This window comes from Mercenaria mercenaria, chromosome 13 (assembly GCF_021730395.1).
Source record: "Mercenaria mercenaria strain notata chromosome 13, MADL_Memer_1, whole genome shotgun sequence".
Taxonomy (NCBI): domain Eukaryota; kingdom Metazoa; phylum Mollusca; class Bivalvia; order Venerida; family Veneridae; genus Mercenaria; species Mercenaria mercenaria.
In genome coordinates this window covers 66,188,948-66,212,112 of record NC_069373.1, presented here as the reverse complement: position 1 = coordinate 66,212,112, position 23,165 = coordinate 66,188,948, and the positions used below count along the sequence as shown (strand labels likewise).

The following is a 23,165-nucleotide window of genomic DNA, read 5'->3' as shown; positions in this document are numbered from 1 at the left end:
ACATACTGACAAGCACTTGCAGACAAGCGATGGCACCCGTAGGCGATGCTCTTGTTACTTTTCTCATGTTGGGGGACCTGTGCACAGTTTCCACCTTTCCTATTACATTGCCTATACGACAGACCTTTCGTGATAAGAACCAATGACGGAGGTCTGACTTTGCTAGATTAAAAAACTTTAAAGATGCTGGACGCATGTTAAGTCAATAGTTAAGTATCTTGTACAATATAATACAGAAACGGTTCACAAATTCCTGATGTTGCTGCTTTACCCGTGATGCAAGGAAACTGGTTGTTCAAACTGTGATAAAACAGACAGCACTTTTCACTCAAAGCCAATAAGATCACAAACGGCGTGGTAGCCGTAGCGCCAACAGACTTAATTGACATGGACTTTAAGTCTATGTTTCATATTCGAGTAAGAAGTTCCAGCGGGAGCTTGTGGTGATTCTGCCGATGCATTCTGCGGGGAGGGTGATCAAAGGGAGGTTATTAATTAAGTATAGCAGTCATGGAGAATTAATAAACCTTCAAACGCAAGACGTCTCAGTTTAGATGAAAAAATAAATAGGAGTAGCTTTACAATTAAAGCTCTTGGAACTTTCAACAATACTGGCAACTGTGGTCGTCTTTATAAATACGTGATAAAAGTCTGTATAAGAAATATAGAATTTCTTGCACTTGCCGCTCCTTCAGAAAATCGAAAAGAAATCTTTCAATTGCATTGAAACAAAACGTCTGGTCATTCCGGCAGAGGCCGTACTATAGAGGCGATTCGCACACCGTACTACTGAACATGAAAGTACTAAGTTCACTCTTTATAAAGGTGTTTGGTACATTGCGCTATAGACGTTATATATGATCGTAAAATGTCCCCTCGTACATTTCAATCAGAGCTACTTCATTTCGATCTCTTCAGATCGTTCAGCAAGACACTGATGTTTTGTTTGTATACTGTTTACATTATTTTTAGCTTGAACATGTCGGCCTTGTTGGTTCCAATATTTCAGCTTTAATAGCGTTGGATACTGTTCCACCACGTCATGAATCTTTTGGAATGTTCAGTGATATAAAGGCTCCGTAACCTCAGATCCCCTTTCTCCAGATTGTTTAGTATTGCCCATTTATCGTTTAGGGAAAACCCATTATTTTAACTGGGTATAATACGCCGCTTTTCACGGAATTGCACTTTGTGTATCATTGAAGGTTCAATGTATACCGCAATACAAACATATCTCCTTTTTCTCGAACCGAGCCTGAAACATTTTTATTTATGTCATGTTGGGCGACCTGTGGGTTTCCACTTCTTCTATTAAACTGTAACTAAATACTGCAGTTAGAATCAGCGGTTAGAATAAGGTAATTCATGCAAGATTTTAACGCTAGGACTGACAGGATTTTCAGTTACGAAGGTCCTATCCAATTTAAGCCTCGAAACTGTTAAACTTAGCCTCCATTTATCAAGATTATTTAGCATCTTTGAAGCTTATTGTAGCCATTCTGTATACTTTACGGGAAAAGATATTAACTTTGCATCAGGAGTGGAGCCATACGTTACGTCTATGGAGCAATGGGCTTCTTGACCATTTTCTAGGGGAGTGAACTTAGTACTTTCGAGTTCATGCTATGCTATCACTATGTAACAGAGAAAGTTATCACCTGAAATTTCTGAAATGTTTTAACTGATTTAAGTAAATATTTTCTACACCAGTGCCTGACTTTATTTTTGAACCGCACCATATCTTACAGATTTATCTATACCTTGCCATTTAAACGCCTACAATTCGCCTCTCTAGTACGGTCTCTACCGGAGTGACCAGACGTTTTGTTTAAATGTAACTGAAAGCTGTCATGTTATGTGACTTTGTAATATTCACGTCTATACTTTTTGTATGCATATTTTGTAGACTTTTGGGTGGTCTCAAACTTCAAAGAGTTAAGGAAGGTCAAAGTGATGGTATATGTCACCTTGTTACCAAATCTCTCCATTCAGTTTTATAGTTAGTTCTTCAAAGTCTCTTATTTTCCACGTTGATTGTGTGTGTGTGTGTGTGTGTGTGTGTGTGTGTGTGTGTGTGTGCGTGTGTGTGTGTGCGTGTTCGGGTTTAACGTCTTTTTCAACAATTTTTCAGTGATATAAACGACGGTGTCTACTTGTAGCAGTGAGCACAATGCCCAACTTTATAGTGCTGCCTCACTGGAATATCACGCCGTAGACACGTGACATGATACCCCTCCCAGTCACATTATACCGACACCGGGCTGATCCGTCCTAGCACTACCCTCTTAATGCTGAGCGCCAAGCGAGGAAGCTACTAGTACCATTTTTTACGTCTTTGGTATGACGCGGCCGGGGATCGAACCCACGACCTTCCGCACTCGAAGCGGATGCTCTACCACTAGGCTACCGAGGCGGTTCCACGTTGATTGACATGTATCATTAACACCTTATTGTAAAATCTTTTGATTCAATATGTTTGTTTCTTGGATATGTCATGTGAATGCTGCCTTTGAAATTGCTGAAATAATTATATTTCTATACCTCTGTATTTCTGTATCAGTTTGCTAGAATCTTTAGACCTGACAACATCTTTAATTTTATTCTGGATATATTATATTAATAAACATCAAAAACTATAAAATGACTTTTCGCTATTCCCCAACTTCATAAATTACACAAGACAACGTATATGTTACAGTCATCTCGATTTTGTGAAGGAGCCACAAGTATAAGAAATTCTTGATAATGAATTTCCATGGCCGCTGGATCAATTGGGTTGCACGCATTTTATATGTTTATATGTTTTAGTCGTTCAAACATACATTATATGTCTCCAGAATATGTCTTCAAAACAGTCTGTTGCATCTTGCTGACGCATTTCTGACATTTTGTTTTATCCGCCGCGCAAACATGAATTATATGTTTGGTTTTAACAGATTTTAACTGCTGCAAAAGTTCAGTTGTATCATTGCTGAATACATGTTTTACATCTTGGCGTATATTTATATGCTTTCTATTAAAAGCAACCTTGCTCCATATCGTGCTGGACAGTTTCCACTAAGTACGATTTTTTATAGATTGTGGAATAACATTATGTTAATCAGGGAAGGTACATGCGACAAAGATGTAGCAATTATAAACTCTAGTAAAAACTCTACAGTTAGAACTATTTTTTCCACGATGCCTATTAAGTTTCTTCATGTTCATCCAACTCTATCAGTAAAGGTTGTTCGTCTTCATTTTGGTTATCATATTCCGCCACAAGGCTCTCATCGCTGTTCATGTTGCAATACACGTCTGCCTGAAAATACGATAAATCAAACAATCATTTTAATCAGGTACTAATCCACTAGTTGACTACTACATAATTATGTTTATCTAAAGAGTTGAGTGCATTTAAAAAGCGAAAATGAAATGTTCTCCCAACAAAAAGTGGCTATAAAATCGATCAACGACCATAATAACCTATTTCTTTTTATGGATGATGAAGGCTTCAGTGGAGTGATACTGTTGTGTGTGTTTTTAACTGTGTGTGTTTTTAACTCATGGTCTCATCATATAGCAAACTTTGAAGGACTCAATGAAGTGACATTATTTGGTGTCGTATCTGCAACTTTCAGAGTTAGAAAGAAACATAACAAAAAGAAAATTACTTGATTCCTTTATATATACCCTTCAAATATTACTACCTTGTAATTTGTGTAAGGTTTGATGATATTAATGTATTATTTCTTTAGATAATTAAGAGCTATTTTTACAATTGTATTAACAATTTTTGCATAATGTCGGTATATATCATTTCCTCTTTATGTATCGATAACGATAACGCATTTATTTTTAGTGTACCATTAAAGGGAAATAAAAAAATGAAATCCATTTTAATGTAATATTAGCCTGTGTCTACAAATTGAACACCTTTAATCACAATGTCCGATGACAAAGTGCAGTACGACTCAATCTTAAACAGTGCATATACTGTGATATTGCACTATGGCTAACAAATTACACATATCATAGTATAACATATCACAGAATGGATCGAGTTTTGACAGTGTACTGATTAATCTTAATATCTGGCAAACCTGGTTATTTGGTATTGTTCTTTTTAGGATCTGTCTCATAAAAACTATAATGATATATCCGCGTAAAATGGATTCAATGATGCGAGTCGAAATCGATTCAATAGTGTGAATCGAAATGGATTCAATGTGTGTCGAAATGGATTCAATGATGTGAGTCGAAATGGATTCAATGATGTGAGTCGAAATGGATTCAATGATGTGTGTCGAAATTGATTCAATGTGTGTCGAAATTGATTCAATGATGTGAATCGAAATGGATTCAATAATGTGAGTCGAAATGGATTCAATGATGTGTGTCGAACTTGATTCAATGATGTGAGTCGAAATGGATCCAATGATGTGAGTCGAAATGGATTCAATAATGTGAGTCGAAATGGATTCAATGATGTGTGTCGAAATTGATTCAATGTGTGTCGAAATTGATTCAATGATGTGAGTCGAAATGGATTCAATAATGTGAGTCGAAATGGATTCAATGATGTGTGTCGAAATTGATTCAATGATGTGAGTCGAAATGGATTCAATGATGTGAGTCGAAATGGATTCAATAATGTGAGTCGAAATGGATTCAATGATGTGTGTCGGAATTGATTCAATGTGTGTCGAAATTGATTCAATGATGTGTGTCGAAATTGATTCAATGTGTGTCGAAATTGATTCAATGATGTGAGTCGAAATGGATTCAATAATGTGAGTCGAAATGGATTCAATGATGTGTGTCGAAATTGATTCAATGATGTGAGTCGAAATGGATTCAATGATGTGAGTCGAAATGGATTTAATAATGTGAGTCGAAATGGATTCAATGATGTGTGTCGAAATTGATTCAATGTGTGTCGAAATTGATTCAATGATGTGAGTCGAAATGGATTCAATGATGTGAGTCGAAATGGATTCAATGATGTGAGTCGAAATGGATTCAATGATGTGTGTCGAAATTGATTCAATGTGTGTCGAAATTGATTCAATGATGTGAGTCGAAATGGATTCAATAATGTGAGTCGAAATGGATTCAATGATGTGTGTCGAACTTGATTCAATGATGTGAGTCGAAATGGATCCAATGATGTGAGTCGAAATGGATTCAATAATGTGAGTCGAAATGGATTCAATGATGTGTGTCGAAATTGATTCAATGTGTGTCGAAATTGATTCAATGATGTGAGTCGAAATGGATTCAATAATGTGAGTCGAAATGGATTCAATGATGTGTGTCGAAATTGATTCAATGATGTGAGTCGAAATGGATTCAATGATGTGAGTCGAAATGGATTCAATAATGTGAGTCGAAATGGATTCAATGATGTGTGTCGAAATTGATTCAATGTGTGTCGAAATTGATTCAATGATGTGTGTCGAAATTGATTCAATGTGTGTCGAAATTGATTCAATGATGTGAGTCGAAATGGATTCAATAATGTGAGTCGAAATGGATTCAATGATGTGTGTCGAAATTGATTCAATGATGTGAGTCGAAATGGATTCAATGATGTGAGTCGAAATGGATTTAATAGTGTGAGTCGAAATGGATTCAATGATGTGTGTCGAAATTGATTCAATGTGTGTCGAAATTGATTCAATGATGTGAGTCGAAATGGATTCAATAATGTGAGTCGAAATGGATTCAATAGTGTGAATCGAAATCGATTCAATGATGTGAATCGAAATCGATTCAATAATGTGAGTCGAAATTGATTCAATAGTGTGAATCGAAATCGATTCAATGTGTGTCGAAATGGACTGAATGTTGTAAGTCGAAATGGATTCAACTGTGGGAATCGAAAGCGACTCGACTGTGTAATTAACTCGAAATGGGCGCAATGGATTCAATGGCATGAATCGAAATAGATTCGATTTGAATCAGTGGTGTGAAACGATTCGTGTGAGAATTGAATATCAAGGGATTTGGGAAGTAGGGTTGTCTGTTGCAGTTATATTTGAAATTCTGGAAATTCATCGAGTTTATCAATTTAATGATTAATCATCTTAGGGAAAACAGCAAGTTATATTTACACATTCTACAACTTACACATTCCGCACTCAGTGATGTTAACATTAATATAATAATGTCAATATCAGGATCAGGTGATTTCAAAGCAATATACCTAATGGTAAAATTGTATATATATAGAACAGCAACAAATCTATGTTGAAGCAAATTCAGAAGTTTGACCATGATAAGTTGTTGCTGTCGCTGGTTCTTGTACATATAGTGTAATATATACTGGAATACAAATTCTTAATACCTTTTAAAAATGTGTTTATTTACGTTACATGTCGAGTCGAAATTGGTATTATAGTATGTTTAGGCATATAAAATCCTTCCAAACAGAACAAAATATCAAAAAGAATCCTTACCTTGATAATTATCATTGAGAGTACAATGAAATATTCTTTCAGCGTTACTCTGCACCAAAAAGCCAGAATAATAAATATACTGAGTGTCACTACGGTCACTATAGTTTCGGTCTGACTCCATCTCTTACCACATCCGTTGACCCAGATATAACCTTCTGGACAGGTATTCACGCATGTATTCTCAAAAGCAAAGTATGGTTCTTCACAGTCTGACTCAGAAATGCACTTTCCGTTTTTGAATAGTTCGTAACTTTCACAACTTCTAATGCAGCGCCATTTCCCACTTGTTAATCCTAAAGGCTGCGAGTCTGGACATTTAAAAACACATTTAGAATTATTGTAATTGTATGTATTTTGAGGACATGCTTGAATACAGGTTTTATTAAAAAGGAGTTTTTTAGAAGGACAGTTGTCGATGCATTCCGTTCCTTTCTTAATTTCATTAGACAGTTTTCCTTTCGGGCAACCTGTGGTACACACATTTGAATGTATGTATCTTGTTGTATTTGGACATGTATCTAGACATGAATAGGTTGCTTTGTCAAGGAGATAGCGTGGATAGGTACATTGTACAACACACACATTGAAATACTTAACATCTTGTGACAACAGTTGTTGATCTTTTCCATCTGGTGAATTAGTCTTGTTACCTTTCACATTCATTTGTTGATGAAAAGGGTGCGATTGTGGACACATTGCTACACATGTCTGGTCAAAAACAAAATGTGATTTTGGGCATACATCTAAACACAGATCTTTGTGTTTGTATAAAGGTTGTGGACATTTATTCTTACATTCTGTATAACTAACTGTTTTGTTACAGTTCTTTTGTTCATAGTCACAGTGTATCTTGCGGGTTTGATTTACCATTAAAGCATGACTTTCTGGACAATTTAACACACACGCACCATTAAAAACGTAATACGGGCATTTTGTAGCACACGCTTTATCATGGATAAATCCGTACTTTATGCAGTCATCTGTGCAAATTATTACAGAAGAAGTATTGTACATGTACGTTGTTTTGCATGTATCTAAATGACACGTTTTATTTGTTATGTAGACATTATTTGGACATTCTTTCACGCACGTGTTATTGTAAATAAAGTATTCATCCCCACACGAGTCAGTACAAATTATGTTTGAAGAGTCATTATACATATACTGCTTAGTACATGCGTTCATTTGACATGTTCCGTTCTCGATATACCGATAATTGTACGGGCATTCATAGACACATGTAGAGTTGAAATTCACTGTCCCTTCACGACACTCAGAAACGCATTCGAGGATATGGTCCGTTTGAGTAGTTGTTTCCCAGCCAGAAAGGCAATAGTAACATCGTATCCATGTTTTATATGAAATAGTTTTATTCTGAACAAGAGGAAAGTCTTTTGGACATTCAGATACACATTCTTGCTCAGATACTCGGTAGGAAATCGGACATTCTTTTACACACGCATTGCTAAAAATGAACGTATTCTTTGGGCAGCTTGACACACATAATTTCTGAGATAATGTATGTGGACGAGGGCCATCTCCATTGCATTTCTCACCCTTTTCTGCTAAGCAGTTAATAGGAAACTTTGCCGGGCATTTGTTTACGCATGAAGAGTTTATCACAAACGTGTCTACTGGACAATTTTCAACACATGTATTGTTGTTAATAAACTCATCCTTTGCACAAGAAGCCACACATTTTCCAACAAGATAATATTCATTCTTTTTAGAAAAGTAATTTGCAGGACATTCTTCTAAACATGTCTGGTGATAGTAAAATAGATAGTAATTTCTTTTGCCATCATCGGCACACGAATGTAAGCAAGTGTTTTTATACGTATATTCTCCTCCCTGACACATATACTCACAAAACATAACTCCGCTGCGGTTAGTGATATAAAATGTCTCGGGGCACGTCTCTGTGCAAGTTTTATTCCTGTAAAAGGGTTTTTCTTCTGTGCAATTTGTAAGACAAGTGTTGTTTTCTAAGTACACTGTAGTATCTGGGCACTTTTGTACACAGTCGTTTCCTGAAGTTAGAGGGTGTGAATCAGGACACTTGTCAACACAAGTTGAATTTAAAACAAATTTGTTTGTGCCGCATTCTTCTGTGCAGTAAATACCATCGACAAATTGTGGGCATTGTCCAACACATTCATGGTATGTTACAGCGTTGATAGAAAAATTCTGTAGCAGATGCTTATCACCAGCACACTGAGAACTACAGACTTGATTGTTTATAAATAAAGTTCAAAGGGCATGCCCGAACACATGTATCTTCAAACATATATTCAGTAGTACTACATGATGATATGCAATGTTTTTCCAAATATACCTGGCTTCCAATTAGTTCAAGAGTTTCTCTTATGAACCATTTATCAGGACAGTGTCGCACACAAAGCTGATTTTTCACAAACCAGTCGCCGCAAGTTGAGACGCAATATGTTCCATTCACATAAAACGGCTGCTGACATTCAAACACACATCCGGCCTTTGAACAAAATGGTTTATTTCTAGGGCAAACGTTAAAACCGCCGCATTGCTCATTACACAAAATTTTTTCACTGAACACCTGAAATGCAAGAAAAGTAAAACAATACGTAGCGCATAAATACTCAAAGCTAATATTTAACCAAACAAGCAATCATTTTCCCTAACAAGTTCGAAAAATTGATGACTTAAGCATGTATACTACACTTCGAGACCTATTGAGCTCGGCTCATAACATTTCTTGTATTACGCGAAACGTATGGTACACATTTTTTTCAGAAAATTTAGCTGAAAACAGTAAAGAGCTGACTGATATTGTGTAAAAAACAGTTCACTGAAAAGCTTAAAATAGTAAAATCAATTATCCGTAACAAGTCCCATACAGTCGAAAGGTTATAATTGCACGCATTATTAAATATATGTTTATGTTAGCCATAACATTTAATTACAAGAAGCAATCTATGTGACGGTCAAAGGTCATATGACTTTGTTCCGTGTCTGCTCTGTAACTCTTAAAATGCTTGAAGGATTTCAAAAAACTTGGCACAAATGTTCACCACATCAAGACGACGTGAAGAGCGCATATTTCGGATGGCTTGCTTCAAGGTGAAGGTCAGACTTAGAGATGTAAGGTCATTTGACTTTGTTTCGTGTGTATATTGCTCTGCATTGCGATGTTCTTGTTGTTGTCGAATAAGTCGATTAAACATTGTTTTCATGAATTCTGAGAATTGTTTATTTTTATTTCTTTACATATGGAATTGTTTTTCAAAGGGGGACACCTTTTCGAAAAGACAGTACAGGACACAACGGGAAAACATATATTGAATAAATACAATGTCGGTAAATATGTTATTCGCTTACAAACAATTGTTAGAACTTAGTTTTACGGTTTATTATTCTCCTTTTATAGATTTATCATACCCGTTTCATGAAAGTCATTATGTACATCTGCTTACAATAGTCGTTTCCCTGAGATACGATTGCAAATGGCAATCTGTCAAAATACGTTTGGCGGACCAATAGAAAAAATAAGTGAATCAACGAAAAACTTGCATTTTTTTTTAATTTCAGGACTGTCAATTTTCTATTTGTACGTAATATACAATATTTCACAGTTTGTCATTTACAAATGAACATAATGACGTTCGTGAAACATACATGATTATTCCATAAACAATGATAATTGAGCCGTGCCATAAGAAAACCAACATAGTGGGTTTGCGACCAGCATGGATCCAGACCAGCCTGCGCATCCGCGCAGTCTGGTCAGGATCCATGCTGTTCGCTAACAGTTTCTCTAATTGCAATAGCCTTTGAAAGCGAACAGCATCGATCCTGACCAGACTGCGCGGATGCGGTCTGGATCCATGCTGGTCGCAAGCCACTATGTTGGCTTTCTCATGGCACGGCTCAATTATTATAAAGAATTGTAAATTGAACGTCTAACAATTACTGGTAAACGAACAACTTGTTTACCAACAATCTCTGTCCAATACATGTTTAAACACATTGTCCCGTTCTGTCCTGAACATTAAATATTCTCAAGAAGGTGTCCCCCTTTAAAAAAGAATTTCATTTGTAAAGAAATAAAATAAACAACTTTTGAAAATGCCTGAAAACGATTTTTAACCAAATTATTCGAAATTTCAGCACTCGTACATTGTTGCAAATGCATCAAAATGAAGATTTGCGACATTTCTTTGCAAATGGTAAGATTTTAAAGGCGCTACACTGTGCTCAAAAGCACCTTTCATTCCGTCTGCCGTCTCTGTATTATCCCTAGCTATGGGCTCAGTACAACTGAGACCCTCTTCTCCCCCTTCCGCAGAACTCTCTGCCTGCTCCACACATTCGACCACTCCTGCTACCTCAACATCCATGGCCTCTGACTCGGAGATGGTTCCCTCGAGGGCAACTTCTATCCCCTGCGATGATTCTCCGCCTGTGACTGCCTCCGTACGACAGGGACTTTCTTCACGACACACTGGCTCCACCCTATGGGCTGAACACAGTCTCACAATACGATTGCCAGACTGAGCTCCGCGCGTGACCTCCAGATCGACAACACCCTCCATTCTGCCAGATTCTTCCCTTTCGGGCATCGCGTTCTCTACTTCCCTCCTAGCCAGTGTAGTGGTCGTTGACCTTTTAGGAGAATATACGATACCGTACCGTGTAACGGGGTTTAGCGTCGAACATTGGGGATTCTGGGGGACCGCCATCTTGGAGAATTGTACATTTCATGCATTGCAGCTGCGCAGCTGTATTTAAGGGTTTTTAGGGGATTATAAGGGTTATAGTCACGTGTGTGTGGTTAATAACAAACGGGGCGCTTTATTGGCGTTGTCGGCAGGATTGATTTCGGTGCTGGGTGTGGAATTTGTTTGGAAACGGTTGTTGAAAATCGCGGCAGTGCGGGTCAGAGAAAAGGGGGCCCTTGTTTGCGCGCGAAGTTGTAATTCCAAATTTTAGGCATCCGGAGTCAATCGAACGGGGAAAAACATTTAAAGCGTCGTTTGTTTAAAGGGTCGGCGAGATTTCGTGACTTTGGCAGTTGTTTTGAAAAGTTTTTTGATGATTTTGTGGTCTGTGAGACTTCGTTAGTTTCCGGGTCATTTCCGTAAAAATTTCGCGGGATTATTTGCGCATGCGCTTGAGACTGGTGCTCAGCTGCTTCCTTCTTGAAAGTGAAAGTGAAAGAGTGTAATTTCTTAAAGTTTTTATAGCAATTTAGTGACAAGTGAACTTTTATCTTGTGAATAAGTCTTTGTGAAAAATTCAGTGATCATTTATCATAGCAGTTAGGTATTCCCTGGCGTACAGCTTGAAGATATCTTGTATCCTTGATGTTATCCTTTGGTGGTAGAAATAAAAAATTTAAATTTTTTAAATTTTAAAATGTTGTAACTGAATAGCGTGTAGTTTTATTTAACCGTGTGCTCTTTTTTTTTAACTAAAAATAAAGCTTATAGTTTTCTTCTGTTCTGTAATACTTGCACTTGTCTGACCATCTGTGCTTTTATGTATAACTGCTAAATGGTGTTCTTTCCCGCACGCATTTATTTTGGTATTTTGGGTTTAATAAAAACTTCTATAATCTTACTAATTTCGGGGTGCTCTTGGGTGTGGTCACTGCTTGCTATGGTGTGAACTAGCTTGTCCTTATCTAGTGTGTGTGCTTGTAGATTTTGTGAGAGCGATATATATTCAGTGTATTAATTTTTAAATGGAAAAATAAAATATTTGTTTTGTAACTTGTTTGTTGTAAATTGCTTTTGTGGAAAAATATTGAGACTTACAATAGGTAACCGATAGTTATTTGTAATAACTTGCAACAACAGCATTTGTCGATTCGTGGACGTGTGGGGAAACTGTTCGGTTACTTGGTTCGTAAAAGTAATCGGTTTTTTTTGGAGTTTTCGCAAGACGCTGTAAGTTTTTGTATATTACGGGTATCGAAATCTTTTTAGGTGTAAATTTGTTAAATTTGCATTTTGGTAGAGTGGTGTTATGAAAGTGTAGTTTGGTAAATTTACTCTTAGCCAGTCAAGTGTGTGAAGCTATTGTATATTTATACAACTGTATCCCCTTTGTGAGTATCGTATACTTACATTAAATTTAGTGATTGGTACGGTCAAGAAGAGAAATTTAAAGTCCTAGCTAAAATATAGACCGTAATTACTAGTAGTACAGGGCCTTCAAGTGCGATAAAGGTTAAGACCCCAAAGCTGTCACAAATCTTAACAGCAATGGCAGCATCTTCAGCTGAAAGGGATCCTAAAATCCAGACAAAAAAAATTTTCGTAGATAAGGATGGTTTAATGGCGATACCCGGTAAGGTGTAAAGTTGGCGGAAAGATAGGCATTGCGGAAGGATGGCAATATTTCTAAAAAGAAATTACAGGCGCACCTCGGGGGAAAGGTCACTCAGTCTATGTTGGAGGCCATAGACTTTGAGGAAAATGAGAAGTGCGGTTCGTGCGAAGGACGTCTGCTCAGCGGGATTTAGACCCTGTAAAGCTGGCGGAAAAATTTATGGAGGCACCAGTGGAGGTGAAAGAGGAAACAACGGCCCCAGATATGACAGATGCAGATACATCTGTCCATAAAGGTAGATCAAGGGCAACCCGGGGCTGCCCTTTAAAGCGCTGAAGCGTGTACGTATACACCTCAATTGATTTGGAAACAGTGAGGAGGGTGCTTAGAGAAGAGAAGTCAAAGGAGCTAAGAAAAATTGAAGAAGAAAAAGAAAGTGACAGTGACTAAATCGTTTGAAGTACGGATGATGAAATCCGGTGCCCAAGAAAAAACAAACGAAAGTACCCCACGGGGCGTGCCAAAGAATCTGTTGTATGATGGCAGGGCAATTGGACGGCATTTAAAAAGCATTTTGAGGGGTATGCCGATGCCTAGACTGGAGTGAGGAGGAGTGCAGAAATTGTTTGTGTTGGTGTTTGTCAGGCAAGGCTGCGGAATTTTATGCCACGTTACTGAGTAATGACATCTGTCGTACAGACGTCTAATGAAAAACTTGAGCAAGGGTTTGGCGCAAAGGAGTTGGCAGAAACTGCAAATGTTCGTTTTCAGCAAGCGTGCCGGGGGGTTGATGAAGTTTAGAAGTTTGGGGCGGATGGCTTTGACTTTGTCAACCCGTACCTTTAGGGAACTGCCTGAGAAGTATGCAAACCAGCAAGTGGTTACAAGGTTTTGTGCTAAATACACGATAAAGCGGCAGCGCAGGATGCTTGCGTGAAGCGACATCGCAACATAGAGGATGCCAGGGAAACATGTTAAGTGGTATCAACATGTTCACCAGGCGGTGTATGGAAATCACGTGTATCTCGTGTACGAGAGACAGGGAAATGGGGAAGCTGCCCATGTACTTGAAACAAGCACAAGGAGTCAAACTTGACAAAAGAGGATGTGCAGAAGATGGGGGGATGACCTGGGGAGCCAATACTAAAAAGTTACGGTGGAGCGACCAGCGGACAAGGGTAGAGGTCGTGGTAGAGGGTTTTCGGGTCAAGCCAAAGTTACATGTGGGGGGCCGGGGCACATAAAACCAAATTGCCCGGATTTAAAGTGTTTCAAGTGTGGCAAGAATGGGCATCTGATGGGGGACTGTAAAGAGAAGCAAGATAAACCGACCAGTAATCAGGATTTAAATGGGAAAGGGTCGGGTGGAACGGCCCCACCCAGACCCACAAAGTAAAGGGCCGTAAGAGAGGTAATCGGGAACCCACAAATTTAGAGTCAAGTACAGATAATTCAAGTGATCTTGACCCCCCTGTAGCTTTCGAAAAGTCAGTTAGAAAATATTTGCTCGAACCAGGTACACAGACTGATGATAGTCAATCAGATAGCTCTCCAGAGATGGGCGGGGATGGAGCTACTGCTTCTGCAACGGATAAGGAACCAGTTGAAGCATCGGACAAGCAAGTGAAGGTAAAAGTGATGAATCGTAACCACAACTGTTTTTCCAATTGTCGTCTGTATCTAAATACAAATAAAGGTAAAAGGGTGGTGAAACAGGGGTTTTGAAGCTATCGTCGACACAGCAGCAAAAGTTACCATTATCTCTGAAGGGGTGTATAAAAATTGAAAGTGAAGCCAAAGACTGTGAAAATGCTAATTTGTTGACAGCTGGAGGAGTTATCCATGTATGTTTGGTGGTCGGGCCGTTAGACTACAAATTGGGTCTAAGGTATACGTGAAACTATATATGTAAGCACCAAATGCACAAGACATGCTACTAGGTTTTAAATTGGGTGCATAGTAAAGCAGTTCTTGACATGAGAAAAAGGCATAATTTTAACTTTGATGGAGAAGATTTGCACCTAAATGTTGACAAGGCTAGTGGCGAACCGCTCGTAGCGAGGGTCACTGTGTGTAAGAGGAGTGTTGTGCCGCAAAATTCTGTGATGCAAGTCAAGTGCAGCGTAATCGTGCAATGCAGAGTTCATGATAGAGCCAGTTAAAGGGTTTAAAAGTTCTTGTCCCAAAGACTGTGCATAGTCAAGGAAGTAATGTTTACACTGTGGGGGTAAATGCTTCCGATAAGTTCCGGTTGCTGAAGAAGGGGTTGGAAGTAGCAAGTGCCTATCCATTTGAAGAGGTACTAATCCAAAAGTGGAAGTTGAAGTGCATTCCGTTGGGGGCAGGGGAGGATGATGAAAATGTTAAGGTCCCGGGGTCACCTGAAAGATGTATATGCCAAGTCAACGACCACACCTGGATGATAAACAGAAAAGCGAGCTTCGAAGCTTTTGGTTTGGATTATCAAGATGATTTTGCAACAAGTGAATTCGACCTGGGAACTTCACTGGATACAGCACAGCATAGACACTGGAACGGCCAAACCGATAAGAGCTCATGCGTCGTACGCCTGAATGCTTTGTGGCGGAGGAAGAAGCACATCTGAAGAAGATGCTTGAGGCGGGGGTGATTCAGGAATCAACTTCTGAAGGGGCTTCAGCACCAGTGTTAATAAGGAAAAGGGATGGAACTGTTCGCTGGTGTGTCGATTACAGGGCCTTAAACAGTGTTGTGTAAAAGATGTGTTTCCCTTGCCCTTGGTCGTGATTGCCTGGACACACTGGCGGAAGTTGCTGGTTTTCAAAGCTGGATGCCAACTTTTTGCAAAATTTGGCGGGTGAAGAAAAGGAAGAAGACCGGCACAAGACTACGTTTGTTCCCAATATGGTTTTTTGAGCATGTGAAAGGCTTCGGTTGTGAAATGCGCCACCACATTTTCAAAAGATTTCTGAATCCCCCGTAGCCCCAGTTTAAACTGGAAAAGTTCGGGCTTTCCTAGATGATATTTTGGTTCTAGAAAACGTTTGATGACCACTTAAAAACTTGCGAAGTTCTTGATCGATTTCGTAAATACGGTCTAAAGTTAAACCGAAAGTGTTTTTCTTCCACATGAAGTAGAGTTTTTGGGCGTATCGTTAGTAACGATACATTGGCTATGGCGGAAAAGGACATTGAGGAGTGATGCAATGGCCAACCCAGAATGCCAAGGATGTTCAAGGTACATGGGTCTCGCCAATTCCATAAAGGGTTTGTCAAGGATTTGCGACACTCATGAGCCATATACAGGTGGTGGGGAAGGATTTTTGTGTGGGAGAGGAGCCAGCAGCAGGCATTGATGCTTAAAGCTTGCATTAACGAGCCTCCAGTGTTGGCCCTTCCTAACCATAGAGATGCGTTCATTCAGACACTGTTTGCTTCGAACATAGCGGTAGCTGGGAACTAATACAGGTACAAGACGGTCAGGAGAAAGTTATAGCTTATGGTAGCTATTTGTTGACACCGGAGCAACGTAATTATTGTGTTACGAGAAAGGAGTTTTGGCCGTCGTACGGTTCACAAGACAATATAGGTACTATCTCTTAGGTAGGCCTTTTGTACTGCGGACAGACCATTCCAAGGGGCCTCCGTGGCCGAGTGGTTAAGGTCGCTGACTTGAAATCACTTGCCCCTCATCGATGTGGGTTCGAGCCTCACTCGGGGCGTTGAATTCTTCATGTGAGGAAGCCATCCAGCTGGCTTACGGAAGGTCGGTGGTTCTACTCAGGTGCCCGCTCGTGATGAAATAATGCACGGAGGGGCACCTGGGGTCTTCCTCCACCATTAAAGCTGGAAAGTCGCCATATGACCTATCATGTGTCGGTGCGACGTTAAATCCAACAAAAAAAAAAAAAAAAAAAAAAAGACCATTCCAGTCTCACGTGGCTATTGAAATTTAAGGAGCCACAAGGTCAGCTAGCTAGATGGTTTGGGGGAGCTTTCGCAATATAACATGATATTGCAACACAGGGTCGGACGCAAGCACTGCAATGCTGATGCGTTGTCACTCCACCAAATACCAGTGATTTGTGGGGTACCTACAGAACTGAGGTGAATTAAGCGAATTGCCGTGCGGAGGGGGCAAGTATTGCGAGAAGGCGCACGATAGCTGGGAAAAGTTCACTGAAGATGTTGATGAAGCTGTGCCTCTGGTTTTTGGGGGGGGCTAGGGATTTGAAGGACGCCGAGGTTAGAACCAAGAGTTTGGGTGGGGAGAAGTTGCCATTCCATGAGTCAGGAGGAAAGCGTTACTTCTGTAGGGGTACCCAATGGGGCGGAGATCAAGAGTTGATCAAAAATACGCCGGTGCTCCGAGATGATGGTAGTAATCAATAGGTGGGGGAATTCCTGAGAGTGCGGACGCGTACTCTTCAGAAAGGGGGTTCTGATAAACCTGTGGGGGGGAGCCGTCATACGAGTAAGATGCCAGTAAATCCACAGGAGGGGATCCTTGAGTGGGCAAATTATGTACCACGATGGCGGATCAAGAGTATATCCTGTGGTGGGGAACCTTTGAGCGATACGGTAGATCCCAGAAGCGAAGGAGTTCAGTGTTCTTTACAGTGTAGCGATGAGGATGATGTAGTACATCTGGAGATTTTGATGGTGGATGGAGTACACCAAGTAGTTGTTACAGAGGTAATGGTGAAGGATGAAAATGGCCCATGTAGCTGGGGATTTTAAAGTTGAAGGAAGTCTGCTGAGCAGCCAAAGACCAGAAGTTGGCCGGTTGTTGGTGGTTGGAGACTGGAGAGGAGCCAGGCCAAGGGGGAAATTTTTTTTAGAAGGTCCCGACGAAATCGTACTGGCTTAATAAGGAGGCTTTGAGCTGATTGATGGTGCGTTATATATGGATGAAGGACGGCGACAAGAAATTTGGGCGTACCATTAGCTTGAGGGACCAGGCCATACGTCTGAATCACGACCTCCCTTCAGCAGCGCATCAGGGGGTGGCACGGACAAAGCCAAGGTGAAAGAAAAGTTTTTCTGGGATGGTTTGTCGGGGGATGTTAGAGACTTTGTCAGTAGTTGTGATGCCTGCAACAGAGCAAGAAAGCGGGCCCATATGGGAGTGTCCTCAAACGAGTTTCAGGCAGGAGCTGCAATGGAAAGGGTCCAATCGATTTTATGGTCCACTGCCGAAGACACCAAGGGAATGAACACATTCTGATGATGGGTCATCAGTTTACAAAGCGGGGTTGAATGTGTCCCCTTGCCGTCGCAAACAGTGGAAGTCACTGCCGTGCAGCAGTGAACGAGTTCTTCTCGAGATTTGGGTATCCTTTCAGATCCACTCTGATCAGGGTAGGAACTTTTAAGGGAACTTTTCAGCCATATGAAAGCTTTAGAGATCCATAAGGGCAAGAACAACGCAATACCGCCCAGCATCTAATGCCAGGTCGAGCGTTTCAATCGACCAAGTGCGACGATGTTCCCAAGCAACCAGAACCGTGACTTCACCACAGCAGTTGCTGGAGCACTTGAGAGCGTCAGTGAACCGTAGTACGGGATTCACTGCAAACAGGGTTGATGTTGGGACGAGAGACTAATACTCCAGCAGGCTTGATGTTTCCCCTTGTAGGGGATAAAGGGGAAAGGGGTAAATCCAGACGATTATGTTACAGAGTTAACCCTCTGAGATTTAGAGAGCTCATGATGTACTAGGATAATTTGAAGACGTCCTTAAAGCGCATGAAGAGGTATTTATGACCTTAAATTCCCACAAGAGTATACGAAGAGGGAGAGTAATGTATGTATAGACACTGCGACCATTAAGGGGAAGTGCAGGAAGTTGTCATCGCCATGGAAGGTCCGGCGTCATAGAGAAGAAATTTCGGCCTATGGTATAGGTTAAATTGAAGAACTCTGGTTTTTGGGCCATCTGATAGGCTGAAGCCTTTGGGAGAGATCGAAATTTACCAAACATGGGTAAAGAAATGGAAGGCAGAGCCGGAAGGGGTAGAGATGATGATGATATGACACACAATTACATTGTAGCTATAAAAAACCTTGGCAAGGGCGGTTCATGATAATGTGTGAAAGATTGTGAGGTGTTGTATCATGGGTCCTGTGTCAATATTACGCCAACTGAGGCATTAGAAATTGATAAGTATAAATGTAGGGTGTGCGGGAAGGGAGGCCAGTAAATTCTATGCAAGGGTTGCATTCGTAATGCGATTCTATTGATATGATATCCTTCAGTAATGATCACATTCGTAATGTGACTGATAGGTTATGATATTTTTTGTTTCAGGAATGGAGGGAAGCGATTTTTACGATAGGTTAGTGGAGGAGATAGGCAGGGTGGCTTGATGGGCCCTGCAGGATTCTGGGGAGGAGGCTGATGCTCTCATCAGGAGGTGTTCTTTGGAGATGAGGACGGTGCGGTGGTCAGGTTGATATAGCCCGACGGGGGGGAATAACCAGTGGCTGAGGACAGTGGCGAGGGATGCAGAGGACTACCAACTAGCCAGTCGTGCATGGATAGATCGGACAATCTGGGTCGTACGTAGGCGTGAGCCGGAGTCATCCGAGTCAAAGAACTGCACTAGTGATATAAGGTTGAAAACCGTGCCAGGCATAGAGAGGGTGATAGAATATGAAGCGAGTGCATCTCCTCCACCAGAAAGGTCACCATCAGATGTCCTGATGAAGGACTTGCAGGAATTGATAGATTGGAACCCCACGCTCAATTACGAGAATGTCCAGCTAAGGGGGATCCAATCCCGTTTTACAGGCGGTTGGAGGTCCATCAGGGAGACTCCTGCTCGTAGCAGGATGGGTAACCCAGAACGTGAGCCAGAGGCAGTCGTAGAGCACGAAGTGTGTAGGGAAGCGTGACCTTCCAGCTTCCTGTGGGATGATGGAAGTAAGTGTAGGTTGTTTGTAGCAAAACTACCTACCAGTCATACTCAGAGTCAAAACAGCAGGTAGAAGTAAATTAGGAGTTGGCCAGTGTTTGGGGACCCTCAAGGGGAAAAACTGCTGGTTCTGCAAAGTCTGCAACCTCTACGCTTTTAGCAGTAAGTCACGAAAGTTGTGCCAATATCCTGGTGCTCCAAGGAGTATTTTATACCCCAAGGCTCACGCTTTTAACTTCCACTACCCTACCAAATAGACATTAAAGCAGGCGGGAGGAAGGCAACTAGGATAGGATTGAAGCACTGAGTATCTAGCCACCAGAATTGTTGGGCCAGGGGGATCTCCAGCTGACTTTATGGGACGTTTGAATTTGCTAGAGGGCACCAGGCGACTGAAAGAAGCAGATCGATGACTGGACGAGGAGGGTAGTGAGGATGTATCGAGGGAACGGGGCTTGTGTCCCAGAAATCTTATCGCTGTTCCCACTGAACCCCACCATTCTGGTGTTCCACTGGGTGGGGTTGATGGAGGTACTCCAGCTCCTGGATCAGAGGGAGCATATTTGTTCTTGGTTATTTGCCTCTGCTAATAGGAGGACAGAGTTGAGGGCGAGAAGAGTCTTCAGCACCAGAAGAGGGGGGGGGCGAGAGGGAAGTAGAGCACGCGATGCCCGAAAGTGAAGAATCGGCAGAAGGAGGGGTTGTCAATCTGGAGGGCACGCGCGGAGCTCAGTCTGGCAATCGTATTGTGGGGACTGTGTTCAGCCCAGAGGGGGGAGCCAGTGTGTCGGTGAAGAAAGTCCCCGTCGTACGGAGGCAGTCACAGGCGGAGAATCATCGTAGGGGATAGAAGTTTCCCTCGAGGGAACCAACTCCGAGTCGAGGCCATGGATGTTGAGGTAGCAGGAGTGGGCGAAGTGTGGAGCAGGCAGAGAGTTCTGCGGAAGGGAGAGAAAGGGGCTCAGTTGTACTGAGCCCATAGCTGGGATAATACAAGACGGCAGACGGAATGAAAGGTGCTTTGATAGCCACTTTCACATTGGGTAGGGTGGGAAGGGAGCTAAGGTTAGCACATACAAAACCTTTGGGAGTTGCAGGGTCTGCTCAATCGATGGATCAGAGCAATTGCGTCCATCTCTGTGGTGCAGTGGCGAATTTTTGCGAACCAATCACCTACCCTTCGCTGGAAGAGTCAACTTCCCAAAAAGCCAGGGGAAAGTGACCACTGTAGGTTTACATCAAAGGCACGCAGCGGGGGGGTAGGCCAGCAACAGTCGATAAACTACAGGAGTTACTTCAGTGGCCAGAAGTTGTAGGTTTGGGAGAGATTGGACTGGATCACCGGGTCCTTGGAAGAGTGGGCAGTCCAAAGGGATTTCTAGTAAACAGCGTTGGGCCTGTTGGAGCCACGTCATGTGTTGTGCTGCACTGCAGAGGACGGCAGGAAGCAGAGTTTTCGGAGCTCCTCGCATCCCTCTTTTATCAGTGTGTGGGAATTGTGCCAAGGGAGCAGAAGATCCATCTGCACTGTTATCTCCGCACCCTGGTTCATTGGTATGACAGCGGCAGCAGTGGCGATATTGTTGAACGAAGAGGTGGAGCGGGTCCTTGCAGTCACCACTAGGAATTGGGGTGAAACTTTACAGTCAGTAGAGATGGGAAAAGGCGTTCATGTTTACATGCTGCAATGGGGGTTGAAGAGATGTTTTCTTGCTTCGTAAGCTGGAAATGACAGGAATTTGTGGTCTATCTTGTAGGTAGACTAAGGGGACGTTGTAATCTGCCATGTGGGTAGACAGAGAGGGATTTGTGATTGACCTTGTAGGTCGAATCAAGGGAGGAGTTGCCTTGTAGGCAAATTGCAAGTTGTCAGTTGCTTGCGGATGTTTGCATTTTTAGTACTGGTTAAACTTCCAAATGGCTGGAACTGCCCAGGGACGAGTGCGTTGAACTGACCGCCATTGATTCTGGGTTTCTTTTTACATAATGGCGTACAAATTTCCACATTTCTTAAATTCATAAGATGGGTTTTTTTTTGAGTTTTTATTGACATTGGGTTCAAAATTCTAATATTTGGATGGCATATTGAGCAATAGGGTAGGCTACACTCCTTTTGGGATAAAGTGGGGGGGGGGGGATTGTAGTGGTCGTTTACCTTTTAGGAGAAAAATACGGTACCGTACCGTGGGAAAAGGGTTTTAGCGTCGAACATTGGGGATTCTGGGGGACCGCCATCTTGGAGAATTGTACATTTCATGCATTGCAGCTGCGCAGCAGTATTTAAGGGTTTTTAGGGGATTATAAGGGTTATAGTCACGTGTGCGTGGTTAATAACAAACGGGGCGCTTTACTGTTCAGAAGGGTGACCCCTAAATGTGGTCCCTTTTCGGGAATTCAAGAATCCAACAGTAAATTGACAGTTGTATTTTAGAATATCGAAAAATCTAGTACTTGTTTTATATGCTGTGCGATTTTCATGTAAAACAATTTTTTTTTGCTGTGATTTTGTGATGTTCAAATATCCATCGAATCCTTAAGTCAGATTTACGTTAATCTGTAATTCAAACAACATTTTGCTTTCATTATTATTTTTTATCACATGCCCACCCGCCTTTTGGAGCCTCACAAAAGCTTGAATCTAGTATCCACCTGAATTCCGTTTACCCCAACAAACATTTTGATGTATGATATCATATTGTACTAAAATATGCCTACAGATTGTTTACTCGAACACAACTAAAATATACTTACCATTAAACATACAAAGGATTCAATCAGCAGTAACTTTTTAAACTTCATTGCCGAAGTTAAAATAGTCATTTTTAAACAGAATTGTTTAACAGATATGTCCCAGATATTCCTTGATTTGAAATTTGAACGACCTTGCACAGAGAAGTAAACACATAAACTATTTTTAGATATTGGAGTTTTCCGAAAATATAATAGAATAACTGGGCTATATTAACATGGCGAACGGATACGATTTAAATGAATTTACATGTGTAAATGTTGATAAAGTGGAAGATACTGAAATAAATCATTTGGAACGTCGGATTCATAGCGAAAAGGAGGACTGGAATATTCCAAATTTGCCACATACTAAAGACTATCACATGTTTATATCTTACATTCAAGACAACGCGGAGGATGTAAGACTTATTGTTGACAATCTGGAAAGAGAAGGGATAAAGTGCTGCTATCATGAACGGGATTTTTTACCAGGACAACAGGTAATCGGAAACATACACGACTCGATAAATAGGAGTATGAGCATATTAGTGGTACTCTCGGAGAAGTTTGTTCAAAGCCGATTCTGTATGCATGAAATAGAACAAGCGTTACATGCCAGTATAAACCAAAACTACACTATTATCCCAATAAAGATAGAACAATGCGATGTTCCAGAGATTTTAAAGAATTTCACGTACATAAACGCTACAAGTGTTGATGCAAGAGAAATGCACATACAAATCATTGATGCTTTTGTATGGAACGGTAAGACTTTTATTTTTACAAGTCA

The 23,165-nt window shown here is 40.9% G+C and overlaps 2 protein-coding genes across 3 annotated transcripts in view; one reads left to right on the top strand and one right to left on the bottom strand.

Annotated features, from left to right (window-relative positions):
* Nucleotides 1-616: 616 nt before the first annotated feature.
* LOC123529657 (proprotein convertase subtilisin/kexin type 5-like) lies at nucleotides 617-22,531 on the bottom strand. The gene is made up of 3 exons (XM_045310082.2): nucleotides 22,397-22,531; nucleotides 6,441-9,012; nucleotides 617-3,301 (listed from the first exon to the last, which is right to left on the bottom strand). Exons 2-3 carry the CDS (start codon nucleotides 8,313-8,315, stop codon nucleotides 3,188-3,190), a joined length of 1,989 nt encoding a protein of 662 aa, XP_045166017.2. The 5' UTR covers nucleotides 8,316-9,012; nucleotides 22,397-22,531; the 3' UTR covers nucleotides 617-3,187.
* Nucleotides 21,881-23,165, top strand: part of LOC123529661 (uncharacterized) — a 51,986-nt gene continuing 50,701 nt past the window's right edge. The window contains exons 1-2 of one of the 2 annotated variants that reach the window (XM_053522110.1): nucleotides 21,881-22,053; nucleotides 22,564-23,140. In XM_053522110.1, the coding sequence (XP_053378085.1) occupies nucleotides 22,612-23,140 (529 nt within the window). In that variant the 5' untranslated portion in view covers nucleotides 21,881-22,053; nucleotides 22,564-22,611. Of the gene's footprint in view, nucleotides 22,054-22,478; nucleotides 23,141-23,165 lie in introns of those variants that run through there. The other variant, XM_045310085.2, reaches the window with a different exon arrangement.

Bases quoted from the DNA above. Each gene is read 5' to 3' on its own strand.
- LOC123529657 (XM_045310082.2), bottom strand. From the start codon at position 8,315: ATGTTTTGTGAGTATATGTGTCAGGGAGGAGAATATACGTATAAAAAC. The intron at 3,302-6,440 runs GTAAGGATTCTT...TCGTATTTTCAG, and splicing joins TCTCAATGATAATTATCAAG to GCAGACGTGTATTGCAACAT.